We start from the raw sequence: 14,525 nt of genomic DNA on the forward strand, positions 1-14,525 counted from the left end.
CTTCTCCGGTTTTGACTTTAGGTTACCTTGAAAAGCAACCCAAGACAGCTCTTCTGGAGTCCAACCAATTAGTCACTCCGCAAGCCTGAGCCCTTAAGTACTTCATTAATTAATGGTCAAACACTGGCTTCAGAATGCAGGTGGGGTAACTTTCATAAATGAGGCTAAGAGACCCTAGGGGGCCAGCAGGAAGGGGTTTCAAGAGTTTCAGAGGTCCCAAGGGTTCCGGCCTGGAACGGAGCAAGGCAGGAGAGGCACACTGTCACGGTCCTCCAAAACTCCCTGCGACCTCCCTGGGAGTGAACCCGCCGAGAGACAGCAGCTCCAACGCCCCTCGCCGCCCAACCCAAGGCGCGCCCTGAGCACGCTTCCCGGCTGCGGCCAGAGCGCGGCGCTGCCGGTCCAGCCTTGGCCCGCCGCGGCGCTCGGCTTCCCAGCCGCTGCGGGAGCGCCCCGCTCGTTCTCCCGCAGGCCAGCGGGGTACAAGCGCCCGGTAGGGGGCGCCGCGGGCCGGGTTGCTGCGGCTCCCCCCCGCCCACCCGGAGGCGGCTGCGGCGCGGCGAGCCCCGCGCGAGTACACAGCGAGGCGGGCCGCGGGGAGGGAGGCGCGAAGAGGGCGCGAGGGTGGCAGCCGGAGGGAGCCGCCGCCGCCCCTGCCCGCCCGGGTCCCCGTGGAGCGCATGGGGCGCTTCCAGCCGGGATCGCTCGCGGGCCCCGCGCCCAGCTTGCTGCTGCCGTGAGTCGCTGTGCCGGGACGCCCCCCAAGACCGCGAGCTGCCGGGAGGATGACCATGGCTGGGGGCAGGAAGGGACTGGTGGCCCCGCAAAACACGTTTCTGGAGAATATTGTCCGGCGGTCCAATGGTAAGAGGTGCATTCGGATTTGACACCCCGGGTTTTTATCCGTGCTTTTATTGCAGACGCCTCCCGCCGCTCGGCACCAGCATGCAGCAGAACCCCGGGGCTCTGCTGGGAGCCGCGGCGCGGGGCTGACTCCCGGGGGCTGGGAAGGGTGGGTAGAGTGGGGTGGGGTCTAATGGGTCCCCATCCCAAGAGGAGAGCTCTCCTGGGGTCGCTTTTGGGCGCCTTTCGCGCGCCTTCTCAGTCTCCTCTCCAGGGAGTGTGACAGCTGATGAGCAAAGTCCCGGGAAAAGTGATGGGAAGCAGGAACGGCAGCGCCTTCCCCATCGGTACTGCTCGCCCCTCCGTTAAGGCTCTCCGGGTTCCCTGGCCACTGCCCACGGCGCCGCCTCCCCCCGGAGAGAGAGCCCCGGGAGAGACCGGCACCTCCGAGTCCCGGTCCCCAGGGATGGGAGGATGCGGCTGCTTCCACCTCCCACCCAGGCAGCTGAAAAGTCAGAGGGGTAGGGATGTGGGAACCTAGGGACGTGCTGCAGGCTGCCGGATTCCACCTCCTCACGCACCCACACCCTTCGAAGTTAAGGCTCATGAAGGGCAGAGTTTCTTGAACTCGAGTGCAAAGTGGAAGGGCGCAGGTACAAACCTGTCATCATTTCTCTCTTCCAAACCACAGCAGCGTTTTATAACTCTTGCTCCCCTGCACATTCTCAAACTCACGCAAACTGTAAATGTATCCACTGCTCGATAAATGAGAGCTCCAGCCCCTCTCTTTCCCAGTGGCATTAAGATGGCATGAGGTGGTGAGAAGCCCTAGGAGCAGGGATAGAACGCAGTCATTTCAAACGCCCTAGTACTCACAGCAGAGCTTCCAGGGTAAAGTGTTTACAGAGCAGTTGGGAGAGCTCAGCAGTTGGAAAATGCAGTGCACAGCCGTTCATCAAACAGGCTAAAATGACAGAGGACACGCCTAGAGACGTTCTATACAGGCTCCTGGTCCCCTCTTCTTCCAGAGACAAATGACATTCTGTTGGGAGGAGGTGAAGAGCCAACTCAGGAAATGGGTTTTTAAAATGTGTAAATATCACTGTTGCCAAGCCTGCAGGAAATTGTGTTAAAATTCTGCACTTCTATTAGAATTTAGTTTGGGATTCAGGGGAAGGGCATGAAAGTGACTTATGCTACTAGAAAATACTCTCTATAATTAAAAACAGATTTAAATTTATCTTCTAATAAATAACTTACCAACTGGGACAGCAAATCATTATGTATTATTCAGGCACTTTTTAGAAATGTGCCTCTTGAAGAATTTCTGGTCAATCACTTTTCCTTTCAAAGTGAAAGTGAAAGTTGCTCTGTCCCATCCGACTCTTTGCTACCCCGTGGTCTATATAGTCTATGGAGTTCTCCAGGCCAGAATTCTGGAGTGGGTAGCCTTTCCCTTCTCCAGGGGATCTTCCCAACCCAGGGATTGAACCCAGGTCTCCCGAATTGCAGGCGGATTCTTTACCAGTTGAGCGGCAAGGGAAGCGCTTTTCCTTTCAAGGGCTTCCTCAAACTAAGGTAGCTTTCGAACAGAGTCCCGGCCATTACCTGAGGAGAGAAGGGAATGCTAATCACTATGTGAACAGCCACAATGAACTCTTCTGCAATGAAAAAGCTGCAGGTGATCATGGCTATTTAAGTAAAATCGCTGTTTAAGAGTTAATTTGCTGTGATTGCTGTTGTTATTGGCCTGTTGTGGGTTATCAAGGGAGTCGTGCTATTTGAGGATCCAGTTGACAGTGACATCAACTTTCTCATAAGAATCAATGACAACTGTATTTTTTTGGTGAAGAGGTAGTGCCCTTTAAATATGAGGGAAAACTATATCTAATGTATACCTTATCATGTTTTTGAGTGAAGAGAGTGGTAAGAGAATCTTAAAAGTGACAATCACAAGGTTCCTAAGGCTTATGGGAGGAAATGAAGAATCATGGAACTAATAACCACAGTAAAATGACAAAGATACAAATTCTGGAGCTGACACAATTACAAAAACTCCTGGAACTGAGAAGGCAGGATACTTTCTGATTTAGTTGATCTTGGAGCTTCCTCCCCTCTGTAGGCAGACATGGAAGGTTAATAGAATAAGTAGCAGGCAACATTATTAGCACTGGTGCTTTAATTTCAGCTCCAATTCGAACAGCTTGACTTCAATTAACCAACCAACCAAAACAACATCAACAACAAAACCAAAACATCTTGGGAGGAGAGACGGATGAACATTTAAAATGATCTACTGTTTCAAGGTTGTGAGATTTCAGTTTTTAGTGACCCCTGTCTTCATATTTCCTGAGCCCAAACAGGAAAAACAATCTGGACTCTTGGAAGTATCACAATATCTACCAGCATCATGTTGTTTTACTGTGATGGAAAAAATCTATTTAAAAATATTGATTGTCTCTTTCTAGCATCCACCAGCTGTATTGGGGGTGGGGGCAGGAAAGTGTTTAAATAGCATTTACCTTAAAATAGCAGTACTTTTTGATCATTTCTTAGGTATTTTCTCCCAGTGGTCCTATGCAGTATTATTGTTCCTCTTTTACAGATCAGAACACTGAGTCCCAGGAATGTTAAGTGACTTGTTGGAAGTGGCAGGCAGACAGTGCCTGAGGCAGCTCTAGAAGGAATCATTCCTCTTTCTTATAGCATCATTGTTTCTCCAGCCAGTGTGACTTAGCTTGTACAACTGTTTTCATCATCCTTTAAAAAATCTCTCATTATGTGCTAATGGATCATAGAACTGGCTTTGTTCTGGGGCATTTGGATATCTGGTATCTGGAAAATCATAGAACTGAGACAGGCCTTAGATGCTTTGTCGTCTACCTCTCCTTCCCTAACGTGGTATAAATGGAGAAATGAAAGCAAGTGAATTTTCTCAAAGATTTAAGGGCAGAACTAATGAACCCCTAAGCCCTTTGACCCCAGTGTCATGCTTCTTATACTATACCTTGAAATGACCTTCCTTGTATTACCATTATTTTCTCTAGAGAAGCACAGTTTCCCAGTGGAGATTAAATAAAATGTTACAACAACAAGAACAGCATCTATTTTGGCTAACAGCCATGCTGCCACATCCAAGCAGAATTATAGGGTAAAGGACAAGGTAATTCTGTTTCAAGGAAGGGCAGTATTTTCACCTTTGTCAGTGGTTTAGTTGGAGTCACAGGCAGGGTAACAGCACTTGTCTGTGTGCCTTTTGTAAAGTATTAAGTCACTTTCCATGGAATATCACCTTTGATTCTCATAAGCCAGCAAAGGAGGTGCAGTGTCTCCATTTTAGAAATTCAGGGATTAAGAATCTTCAGGTTAAGTCATTTACCTACGTTTAGTTAGAAAGAGGCAGCTCAGGGACTAGTCAACAGTTTTTACTGGTTTGTTCATTCAACAAAGATTTATTGAGCATATTTATTGAATGCTTGGGATATAGTAGAAAGCAGGAGATCCTCTTTACTTTTAGTAAGTTACATTCTAGTGAGTCTGGGTCCAAGGACCCCGCTCTAATTCCACAGTGTTTCCTGGCTACAACTCTTATTTAGATCTGACATTTTATTTCTAAAAAAGTTTAAAAGATTCCTGGTCTTAGTGGGACTTAAATCTAGTTTAATTTACTTCTATATATCCTGAAACCATTTGAAAGAAATTACCTGTTTTTGTTTTTGTTTGTTTTTGCTTAGCTGTAAGTAGTCAGAGGGCATAATTAGCACCCCGGATTGGATTTGATTTTGATTATCATCATTTCCGATCCTTCTATGGACTTCGTGGCCACTTAGGCAAAGCCAGCCTGTTTCTCTTGATAGTCATGCTTGAAAAGTGTTGTTCCAGAATATTTTTTGATGGTTCCTTAAACCTGCAGCACTTACTGTCAGAATGCTTGCTGAAGCAAATAGATCTGTCTTAGGGAGGCTGTCAGATCTCAGTGCCAGGAAACTACAAAAATATTACCCTAAATGGTCCCATTCTAGGCAGAACATATGTTTTAGTGTTTGTAAACCTATATCAAACAATTGTAGGTGCCAGTTAAGAACCCATGCATGTTAGCAGGAGTGAAACGCGACACATTTGGTACAGATTTGTGTACATGTATAATTTACAGATTGCTAAATCAGCTGTGTTTTTGTACGGCGTTAAGTTGGTTCAGGTTGTTGATGTAGGTACTTAGCAAACAGGATGAGAGCCGTGGGGAATGTTGTGTCTCCTCAGAAAGTGTTGAGCCATGGGAATATTTATGAAACAGAAAACTGGTTAAAGTCCCTTATTGCTCTGAACGCAGAGTAGGTGGTAATCTGAATTATTACCAGTTTAACAGATTTGTTGTTGGTTTTTTTTCCCCTTGTAGTAAGTTCCAAGATAATCCTCAACCTTGGCTCAGTTCGCTTTCTCTGAAAGGCTCACAGGTTTAATCTATTGGCTGACAGTAGCTGGGAGATTGAGACGACGGAGCCTCTGATTTAATGTAAGGCAACAAGTTTTCCAAACTCCCTGACTTTTATGAAATCCATATATTTTAATAATCTATCATAAAAAAATAGATGCCTTTGAGGAACATTGTGATAAATGGACTCTTTGGCTTCATTCTTTCCAACACTAACTCTTCACTGATGATTGGACTCCATTTGGCAGTGGTTTCTTCAGCATTACCTTGAAGCTCCCTGTTTCTTCCCTGCCTCTTTATTTTTGGTTAGTTAATGGCTTGTAAATAAACATTTAAAATATACTTTACTTATTTATTCAAAGAAGCCCTTTCCTAACGTGTCTGTGTTATACACTCAGGATCTTTGGACTATGGTTGGTGATGTTTTTCCTCTAAGTGGCCACACCTATAACTATCGAGAATCTGAAATCTGAAGGGACACACGTTGCTATTCCTTTTCCAGAATTTGAATCTTCTCCAGAGCATTCCTTCCAGTGGTTCTGCAACCTATGCTTGGAGAGCTTCAAGATGGGACATTTAGTTTCTTACTAGAATGTTGTCTTAAGCAACTGTAACTGTGACCTGGTTTCTTCCCCTCCCTTCCCTCCTTCCTCTCTTCCTTTCTTGTTATTGTCCGGTCTCTCCAAAATCTGCCCTCCTATAGATACCATTCATTCCAAGTCTGCCCTGTAGAACTAAACAGACCTAGCCCACTTCTTTTTCCACCTGAAAACTGTTTGGGGAGCAGTTTACTAACAGTTTTCTTAACTCCTCTCCCCGTCTCTTTTTAAAAAAAATGTATTTATTTGTTTTTGGTCGCACCAGGTCTTTGTTGCACGTGGGCCTTCTTTGGTTGCAGCAAGCGGGGGCTACTCTCTAGCTGCCGTGTGGCTTCTCGTTACAGCAGCTTCTCTTGTGGAGCGCGGGCTCAGTGGCTGAGGCTCACAGGATTTAGTTGCTCTGGGGTATGTGGAATCTTGCTGGACAAGGGATTGAACCTGTGTCCCCTGCATTGGCAGACAAATTCTCATCCACTGTACCACCAGGGAAGTTCCCCTTTTCCTTGTTTTTTTTTTTTTTAACTTTTTGTTTGTTTGTTTTAAAATAATAAAAATGCACATGAAATCACTTTGTGTCAATTAATACATTTGTATAATGTTCTGTCACCGCCTTAGTGAGATCTTGCCAGCACTCCAGGACTCCTGGGACCTTCCTGTTCCCATCTTCATTACTTCCCAAGGGGAGCTATCTCCTGAGTCCATGGTGACCATGATTTCTTCATATTCTGCCCCATAATTTCACTTGCTTTGCATTCCTGAACACTGTAGTTCGCGTGGTCTGTTTTGAGCTCTACGTGCATGGGACGCACAGCACGGATCCTCCATCGGCTGATGAGCCCTCTGTGCTGTTGCTGCATGTGCTTCCGTCGTTTGTTTTTCCCTGCTATGTAGTACTTTATGGAATGACCCCACTACGCATTGTATTTATCCATTCTACTTTGATGGATACGTGTTGTTTTGCAAACTGGCTCCCTTATAGGGAGGGCAAGGAGAGATGGAAGAAAGAGGCAGCCCGCTATTGACTGGTAGGCAGCAGCTTTAATAAGTGAGGGAACTCATTGGGTTTGTCTTGGGCACTGCAGTGTGAGTAGATCTCCACAACTGCCTGCCAAAACTTAAACGTTAAAAAGAGGCCTTTGTTGGGTTCAGTCACATATTCACTCAGATCAGGGATCCCGAACCTCTGGGATCTGATGCCTGATGATCTGAGGTGGAGCTGAGGTAGTAATGATTGAAATAAAGTGCACAATAAATGCAATACACTTAAGTCATCCTGAAACTATCCCCCCTCCATCTGTAGAAAAATCGTCTTCTACGAAATCAGTCTCTGGTGCTGAAAAGGTTGGGGACCACTTGTCTAGATGGTCTCAACAACACCCTCCTCTCTCCTTGGGATGGCTCCTACTGGGGGAGCAGTAGGCGGAGTGTACATCCCAAGGACAGGAAGAGGTGAGGAGCCTCTGATTGTTTGCGTCCAGCTCAATGGTGAGCTAGCGGTCACGTCCTCTCGCTGACCTCCTCCAACCACGTGTGAGTTGTTTGCAGATTTTTGCTGTTAATGCCGCTACAAATATTTTTCATGTCTTTTGGGCATATATTGAGTGTGTACATAGGATGCCTGTCTTTAACTGTGGCAGAGGCTGCCAAACAGTTTTCCAAAGGGCTTGTACCATTTTTCACTCCCTCCAGCAGTGTATGAAATTTTTCAGCACTCCACAGCACACCCTTGTCGACACATGCTATTTTCTCCTTTAATAGGCACTACCCAAACAATCTAGTAACCAATAAAGCTCACGTTAATAGTGAGCACGTGATCAAAATGAAAGGAAAACAAAACTTGCCCTTGTCCTTCGGGAAGCTTCACTATCTTCTTGTTGTTCGGTTGTTCAGTCATGTCTGACTCTTTGTGACCCCATGGACTGCAGCACGCCAGGCCTCCCTGTCCCTCACCATCTCTTGAAGCTTGCTGAAACTCATGTCCATTGAGTCAGTGATGCCATCCAACCATCTCATCCTCTGTCATCCCCTTCACCTCCTGCCTTCAATCTTTCCCAGCATCAGATTCTTTTCCAATGAGTTAGTTCTTTGCATCAGGTGGCCAAAGTATTGGAGTTTCAGCTTCAGCATCAGTCCTTCCAATGAATATTCAGGGTTGATTTCCTTTAGGATTGACTGGTTGATCTCCTTGCTGTCCAAGGGACTCTCAAGTGTCTTCTCTAATACCACAGTTCAAAAGCATCCGTTCTTCAGCACTCAGCCTTCTTTTTATTGTCCAGCTCTCACTATCTACTCTGTGTTTAAACATTCCTATAGTGTGAACTCCCACACCATGATGATAAATGATATGAAAGACTCACACAGGTAGAATTGTGTGCAAAGGACACATGCGAGTGTGTGTGCGAGAGACTCATTTTCTTAAATGGAAAAACTCTGGGGACATATGTAAGAATTCAGGCTGGAAGTGAGAAGGGACTAGGAGGTGAATGACATGTTTATTTTAGTGAAAGAAATAAAGTGACTGAAGTGGGGGCAGTGATATCATGGAGGAATCAAAAATCAAAGACAAACTGAAAAGCTAAGGCTAGCCTCCAGCTCAGTTTCATAGACATGGTGGACCTCCTTTGTGCGTGATGCTGTGCTTGAGCCTGGGACTCCCAAAATGAATGTGATGTTTGTGACTCTGGGGCTTGTTGCAGAGGGATGAAGACCAACATGCATTGCAAACCTCAGCAAAGATTTAAGAGATGCTCTGCCGACTCAGTACTTACCACACATTTTTTCCATTATAAACATCTCACCCAAACTTATTCTTAGATTTTATAGCTCGTTCTTTTTTTGTGAGATTGGATATGGGATGACCAGGCCCCTTACGTCAATTTAAAGGGGACAACTGCAGGATGTGTGAAGCTTTGTTTTGAGGTGGTGGAAGTGCTCACCCACTGCTGTGAGATTCCAGCCTATCTTAGATGTTGGGATTTGTCTGATGCCCCGGCTGCTCTCTGTGCAAGTACAGCCTTGCTGAACAGATTGCAGTCTGGCCAACATTGGCGTCTCCCTCAGTTCTCATGGTCTCTATTCTAACAGTCCTGTGTGGCTGCTGAGGGAAAAAACGACTTAAACAGCTCTTTTGATTAGGCATTAGAGAATTATGCTACTAGTCAGAATCTGTTTGCTTGCTCATCCTAAGATTGTTCATTCTATCAATTAAAATGACAGCTCTATTAGTCTTATGTTGCATAAAACTGATGTTCTGAAATTGAGTTAATCTTGTAATTATTAATGTTAATTATTAAATGAGAGTGCCTCAAGGCTCCCATTCCTCATAGCTTTTTAAAGGGTCTTTGGTGACATCAGTTCAGTTCAGTTCCTCAGTCATGTCCTACCCCATGGACCCCAAGCATACCAGGCTTCCCTGTTCTTCACTAACTCCTGGAGCTTGCTCAAACTCATGTCTGTTTGAGTCAATGATCAAACCATCCCATCCTCTGTCATCCCCTTCCCCTCCTGCCTTCAATCTTTCACGGCATCAGGGTCTTTTCCAATGAGTCAGTTCCTTGAATCAGGTAGCCAAAGTACTGGAGCTTCAGCTTCAGCATCAGTCCTTCCAATGAATAGTCAGGACTGATCTCCTTTAGGAGGGACTGGCTGGATCTCCTTGCAGTCCAAGGGACTCTCAAGAGTCTTCTCCAGCACCACAGTTCAGGCACTTTTATAAAGAAGAGGCTGGCCTCTAGTTACTTCCCTCTTTCCTTACAGCAGTGATGTAGGCATCCGCCACCAGCGTTCTCAGAGTGCTGAAGTCAGCATCTGAAAGATGACACTATTTGGGCAAATTTTACCAATATGTATCTGCTGCTTAACTTCAGTTTCTATTAAGAGTGAATTTGGAAAGCGTATTTTAGACTAGAGCTTTATAACTGGCGAAGAAAATATATTTACTTAATCTACATGGATTTTTATGTTTTGATTTTCTTTACTTCTATTTCCTCTCAGCATTACTGGGACCGAATTGATTAGCATCCTATGCTGCAGTCTTTAAGGTTGTGCTTTGAGCTCCTACAAGGGCCAGCGTACCGCTTTATCTTCTGCTGTGCTCAGTCGTGTCTGACTCTTTGCGACCCCAAGGACTGTAGCCACCAGGCTCCTCTGTCCATGGGATTTTCCAGGCAAGAATGCTGGAGTGGGGTGCCATTTCCTACTCCAGGGGATCTTCCCAACCCAGGGATCACACCTGCTTCTGTGGCATCTCCTGCACTGGCAAGCAGATTCTTTATCGCTGGGCCAGGCTTTTTTCTTCTGTAACCTGCTCTGCATCCTGGGAGGGTGACCTATGTGGATTATGTCTGTAGGCTCCCTTGCTTCCTGACTCCTGGTTGGCTTCATACCACCATGAGATGGGGAAGGAGCAGGGGGAGATTGTAGTATTTATTCTCCTAGTTTCCTCCCTGCAAGGTCATCATTGTAGCCTATCTGTTTTACTTTGAGTAAAGGTTACATCTGCAGCTCACTCTCTTTGGGTTTGGGTAAACCTTGCAATTTGCAAAAGTTACTACCTCTGGGGGTCCTGCACTGTCCCTGAGTTTTTCCCCCATGGTGTGCTGGGGCAGGTGCAGCTGGCTGGTTTCAATACTATCTCTCAAGATGTGGTTATGCTCATCTTTTCCGTATTCCTAGTTCAGGGAACTTGGTAGCTAGAACTCTGCCATGTGGGAATATTTACCCCTCAGAAATTGTCAAATGATATAAATCAGAGCTTTTTCTTCTCGAGAGAGTTGGTTTACCACCTGACCCGTGCTTTTCTTAATAGTTCCTTGATTAAACCCTCTTCTAATTACATGCTTAAATGCGTCATTATTTACCTGCCGGGACTCTGACCATAGAACCTGTTACTCATTCCCTGGACAAGTACCTTCTCAGTAGCCTGTTGTCCAGACCAGTATCAGTCATGGGCATGAACTTGGTGAGACGGTATGAATTCAGGTTCTTCTCTTCAACAGAATGAAAAATACCTGTGTTCTACCTGGTGAAGGTAGCACGCACCTGTCCTTGCTTTTCAGCTCAACAACTTGGTCACCTATAGGCTTGATGAGATATTTCCATGTTCTTTTTCCATCTTTTTTCACTTTTCAAATTCTCAGAATTCAAAAAACATTAGAAGCAAGCAAATACTTGTTAAAAGCATTCATTATAATCACTGGTTATAACCATGACTTGGGCAAATTAAAAAACCTTTCTCATATGTGTGTCTGGCACTGTGCCAAAGATTTCACATGTATCGTCTCCTCTGATCTCACTAAGACTATTCTGTGAGCACTCTCACTATTCTGTTTTACTACTGCAGAAACTGAGGTTTAAAAAAGAGATTAAGTAAAATTGCCTTCATTAATTTCTAGTGGTAGAACCTCTAGGAACTTGATAGGAATGCAAATTCTTGGGGCAAATCTTATTTCTGATGGCTCAGTGGTGAAGAATCTGCCTGCCAATGCAAGACACGTGGGTTTGATTCCTGGGTTGGGAAGATCCGCTGGAGAAGGAAATGGCAACCCACTCCAGTGTTCTTGTCGGGAGAATCCCATGGACGTTGGAGCCTAGTGGGCTCAGTCCATTCAGTCACAAAGGAGTTGGACACAACTTAGCGATTATAACAACAGCCTTATAGGTAGTGAATCAAACACTCAGGGTATGGGGCCTCATTATCTGTGTTTTACTGAGTTCTCCAGGCACTTCTGATGGATGTTGCAGTTGGCAGACGACTGCTTCTGAGCCAGCCCCGTGTGTTTCTTTACTTGAGGTAGAGGCATAGCTTCCAGGGAGTATGGATGGAGGGTATGTGTCGGAGGGTGAGTGGACTTTTTCTCTATTGGCTTTCGATTGGTTTCCCAGTTTTTGCTCAAATCCCATTCCTGCCTTAGATAGTAGCTAACAGTTCAGTGTCCTGCATCTCATTAGCCCCTTCCTTGTCCACATCCCTTTGGAATTTTAAAATCATGGCTTCCTCTGCTGCATCTCATCCTCCACTTATCCTTCATCTTCCAGAAACTTAGCTCTTGCCTACTGGTGACCCTTCCCTTTGATGTTGTGGGAATATCCCTTTGAATTTTCCAGCCATCATTCAAGGATGAGGAAGTAAATACATGTTCTTGATCTGCCACTTTGAAATGATAACTGATAGTTTTTAAAGATGGAGGAGGTTCTAAATTCGAGTCATTCTTCTGTCAGCTAAATTCCCCTTGATACTTTTCCCACCTGGCTGGGCCATTCAGGGGTTGTGCTCCTGCCTAACTTCATTCACTGTGCCGCTTTTCTCTGTTACTCTTGTCAAATGAAGCTAAAGCAAGTTAGTAACGACTCTGATGTCCTTTATCTAAGGGAAAACAACCCATGGACTGTGGGAGTGCAGGACTCACCTGTGGTGGAAGAATATGCTTTCCAAGGGATTTGGGGCAGGAGTGAGGCTTTTCTTTTCTTTAATAATTTTATTTATTGGCCGTACTGGGGCTTCACCTAGAGAAGGGAATGGCAACCCACTCTGGTCTTCTTGCCTGAAAAATCCCCTGGATAGGGGAGCCTGGTGGGCTACAGTCCATGGATTCGCAGAGAGTCGGATGTGACTGAGTGACTAACACACTGGATCTTTGTTGCTGTGCAGGCTTGTCTCTAGTTGTGGTGAGCGGGGGCTACTCTCCACTTGTGGTGTGCAGGCTTCTCATTGTGGTGGCTTCTCTAGTTGCTGAGCCCTCCAGGGCACACGTGGGCTTCAGCAGTTGCAGTTCTCGTGCTCCCGAGCACAGGCTCAATAGTTGTGGCGAACGGGTTTAGCTGCTTTGCACGTGGGATCTTCCCAGACCAGGGATGGAACCCAGGTCTCCTGCGCTGGCAGGTGGATTCTTTACCACTGAGCCACCAGGGAAGCCCAGGAGAGAATTTTATGGAGCATTAGGAGAGGCATCTCAGACCCAGAGCATGTTTGGCTGGCAGGTTGGAGATTTCCTTTTAAGGCTGGCTGGTCCTGTTTTCTTGGGTCAGGTAAGCCAGCTCTAGCTGGGTTGCGGAACTATGACCAGGGCCCCAGCGAGCTGTCTCCATCACTGCAGGCTGACTTAGGTTGAGATCTGTTGACCCTGTTCCCTGGGTCCTGATACAGGAATTAACTTTGCCATGATCTCTCCCAGCTTCTCAGCGCCTGCCTCTCACTGGTCTCCAGCAGTGCCTTCTCTTGGGATGTTCTGGTTTTCTTCTCTGTATCTCCCTCTGGCCCTTGGTCTATCTCTCCTGTACCAACTCTGAGGGCCTTGAGCTCTCTCCTCACTCTCTCTCTAGATGTGGCTGTGGGTCTCTAGCTCGGGGCCGCCAGCTCTTCAGTTCCGGCTCATTCTGTGTTGGCTCCCCTTGCCCCTCACCCCTGCCCCATGCCCCTCCGTTCCCACCCTCTCTCCTCTTCTTTCCGCATCTCTCTCCCTGCTCGTCGCTGTGAGCTGCTGCCTGCCACCGATCGTCTCTGTTGTCCGACTGTTGCTGCTGCCTGTCTCGGTCAGTCTCTGTCATCTCTCTCCATCTCTCCCTGTCGCTGTCCGTCTTTGTCTGTAGTCTCTGCCTCTGTTTATCCATCTCTACCCGGTCGGTCTGCTTGCAGTTCTCCCCTCCTGTTGCCTCAGTCACTGCCTTCTATGTACCTGTCTGACGTTCCCATTTCTCTTGCAGGACGGCCTTTCTCCGCCTACTCACCAGCATACATGTGGTCAGCTCTGCCGACCTCTCAGCTTCAGTGTCTTAGTTTTTGTTCTGGAGGGAGAATCTGTTGGTCTAGCCCTGCCTGTGGGCTGTTCAGCCGGTTGTCCTCTGCTAGTCTAGTCTGCTGTGTCTGGGTCTTGGATGGGGGAGCAGGGTGTAGAGTTATGTGATAGACAGATAAAGCTAAGCAGGGAAGTGGAGCAGAGCTTTCCAGTGAACAGAAGTGTCCCCTGTACTCCCATCATGCCTAGGACAAAGTGGATACTCAGATATTTGTTGTATGAAAGCTAGCTGCTCTGAGATTTCTCCCGTTCACCCCGATGCTATGCTCTGTCTACACTGAGCCATTTGCCATGAAAGTAGTGAAACAACACGGGAGGTACCTGTAAAGCTAACTCAAAAGATCTTTTTCTAAAATTAAAAAAAAATCTTTTTCTATGCCATTCAATATTTTTATATTGCTTACTTTGAGCCAGTTTTTTTTTTTTTTTTTTAGTTCTGGAAATCAAATTTTTATGTTACTCAGTGATGGTCTAGTTGTTTTGTTTAAAGTGCATATATTACGTTCAGATGTGCATTAAGAAATTATTATGACTGAAAAATGAGAATAAAGCACCCAACTGATTAATTTATTGCACCACTTTTTTTTTAAAGTTAGTTTTTTTTTAAATTTTTTAAATTTTAAAATCTTTAATTCTTACATGCATTCCCAAACATGAACATGATTTGGGAGAATGGCATTCTAACATGTATACTATCATGTAAGAATTGAATCGCCAGTCTATGTCTGACGCAGGATGCAGCATGCTTGGGGCTGGTGCATGGGTATGACCCAGAGAGATGTTATGGGGAGGGAGGTGGGAGGGGGGTTCATGTTTGGGAATGCACCACTTTTTAAGCAATTGATCACACAGATAAAT

The 14,525-nt window shown here is 45.9% G+C and overlaps 1 protein-coding gene across 2 annotated transcripts in view; it reads left to right on the top strand.

The window, feature by feature from the left end:
- The first annotated feature begins 551 nt into the window (after positions 1-551).
- The window catches only part of KCNH1 (potassium voltage-gated channel subfamily H member 1), a 418,239-nt gene continuing 404,265 nt past the window's right edge, over positions 552-14,525 (top strand). Inside the window, exon 1 of one of the 2 annotated variants that reach the window (XM_069544233.1) lies at positions 552-864. In XM_069544233.1, the coding sequence (XP_069400334.1) occupies positions 786-864 (79 nt within the window). In that variant the 5' untranslated portion in view covers positions 552-785. The remainder of the gene's footprint in view (positions 865-14,525) is intronic. The other variant, XM_069544232.1, reaches the window with a different exon arrangement.

Source organism: Ovis canadensis, chromosome 12 (assembly GCF_042477335.2).
Source record: "Ovis canadensis isolate MfBH-ARS-UI-01 breed Bighorn chromosome 12, ARS-UI_OviCan_v2, whole genome shotgun sequence".
Lineage (NCBI taxonomy): Eukaryota > Metazoa > Chordata > Mammalia > Artiodactyla > Bovidae > Ovis > Ovis canadensis.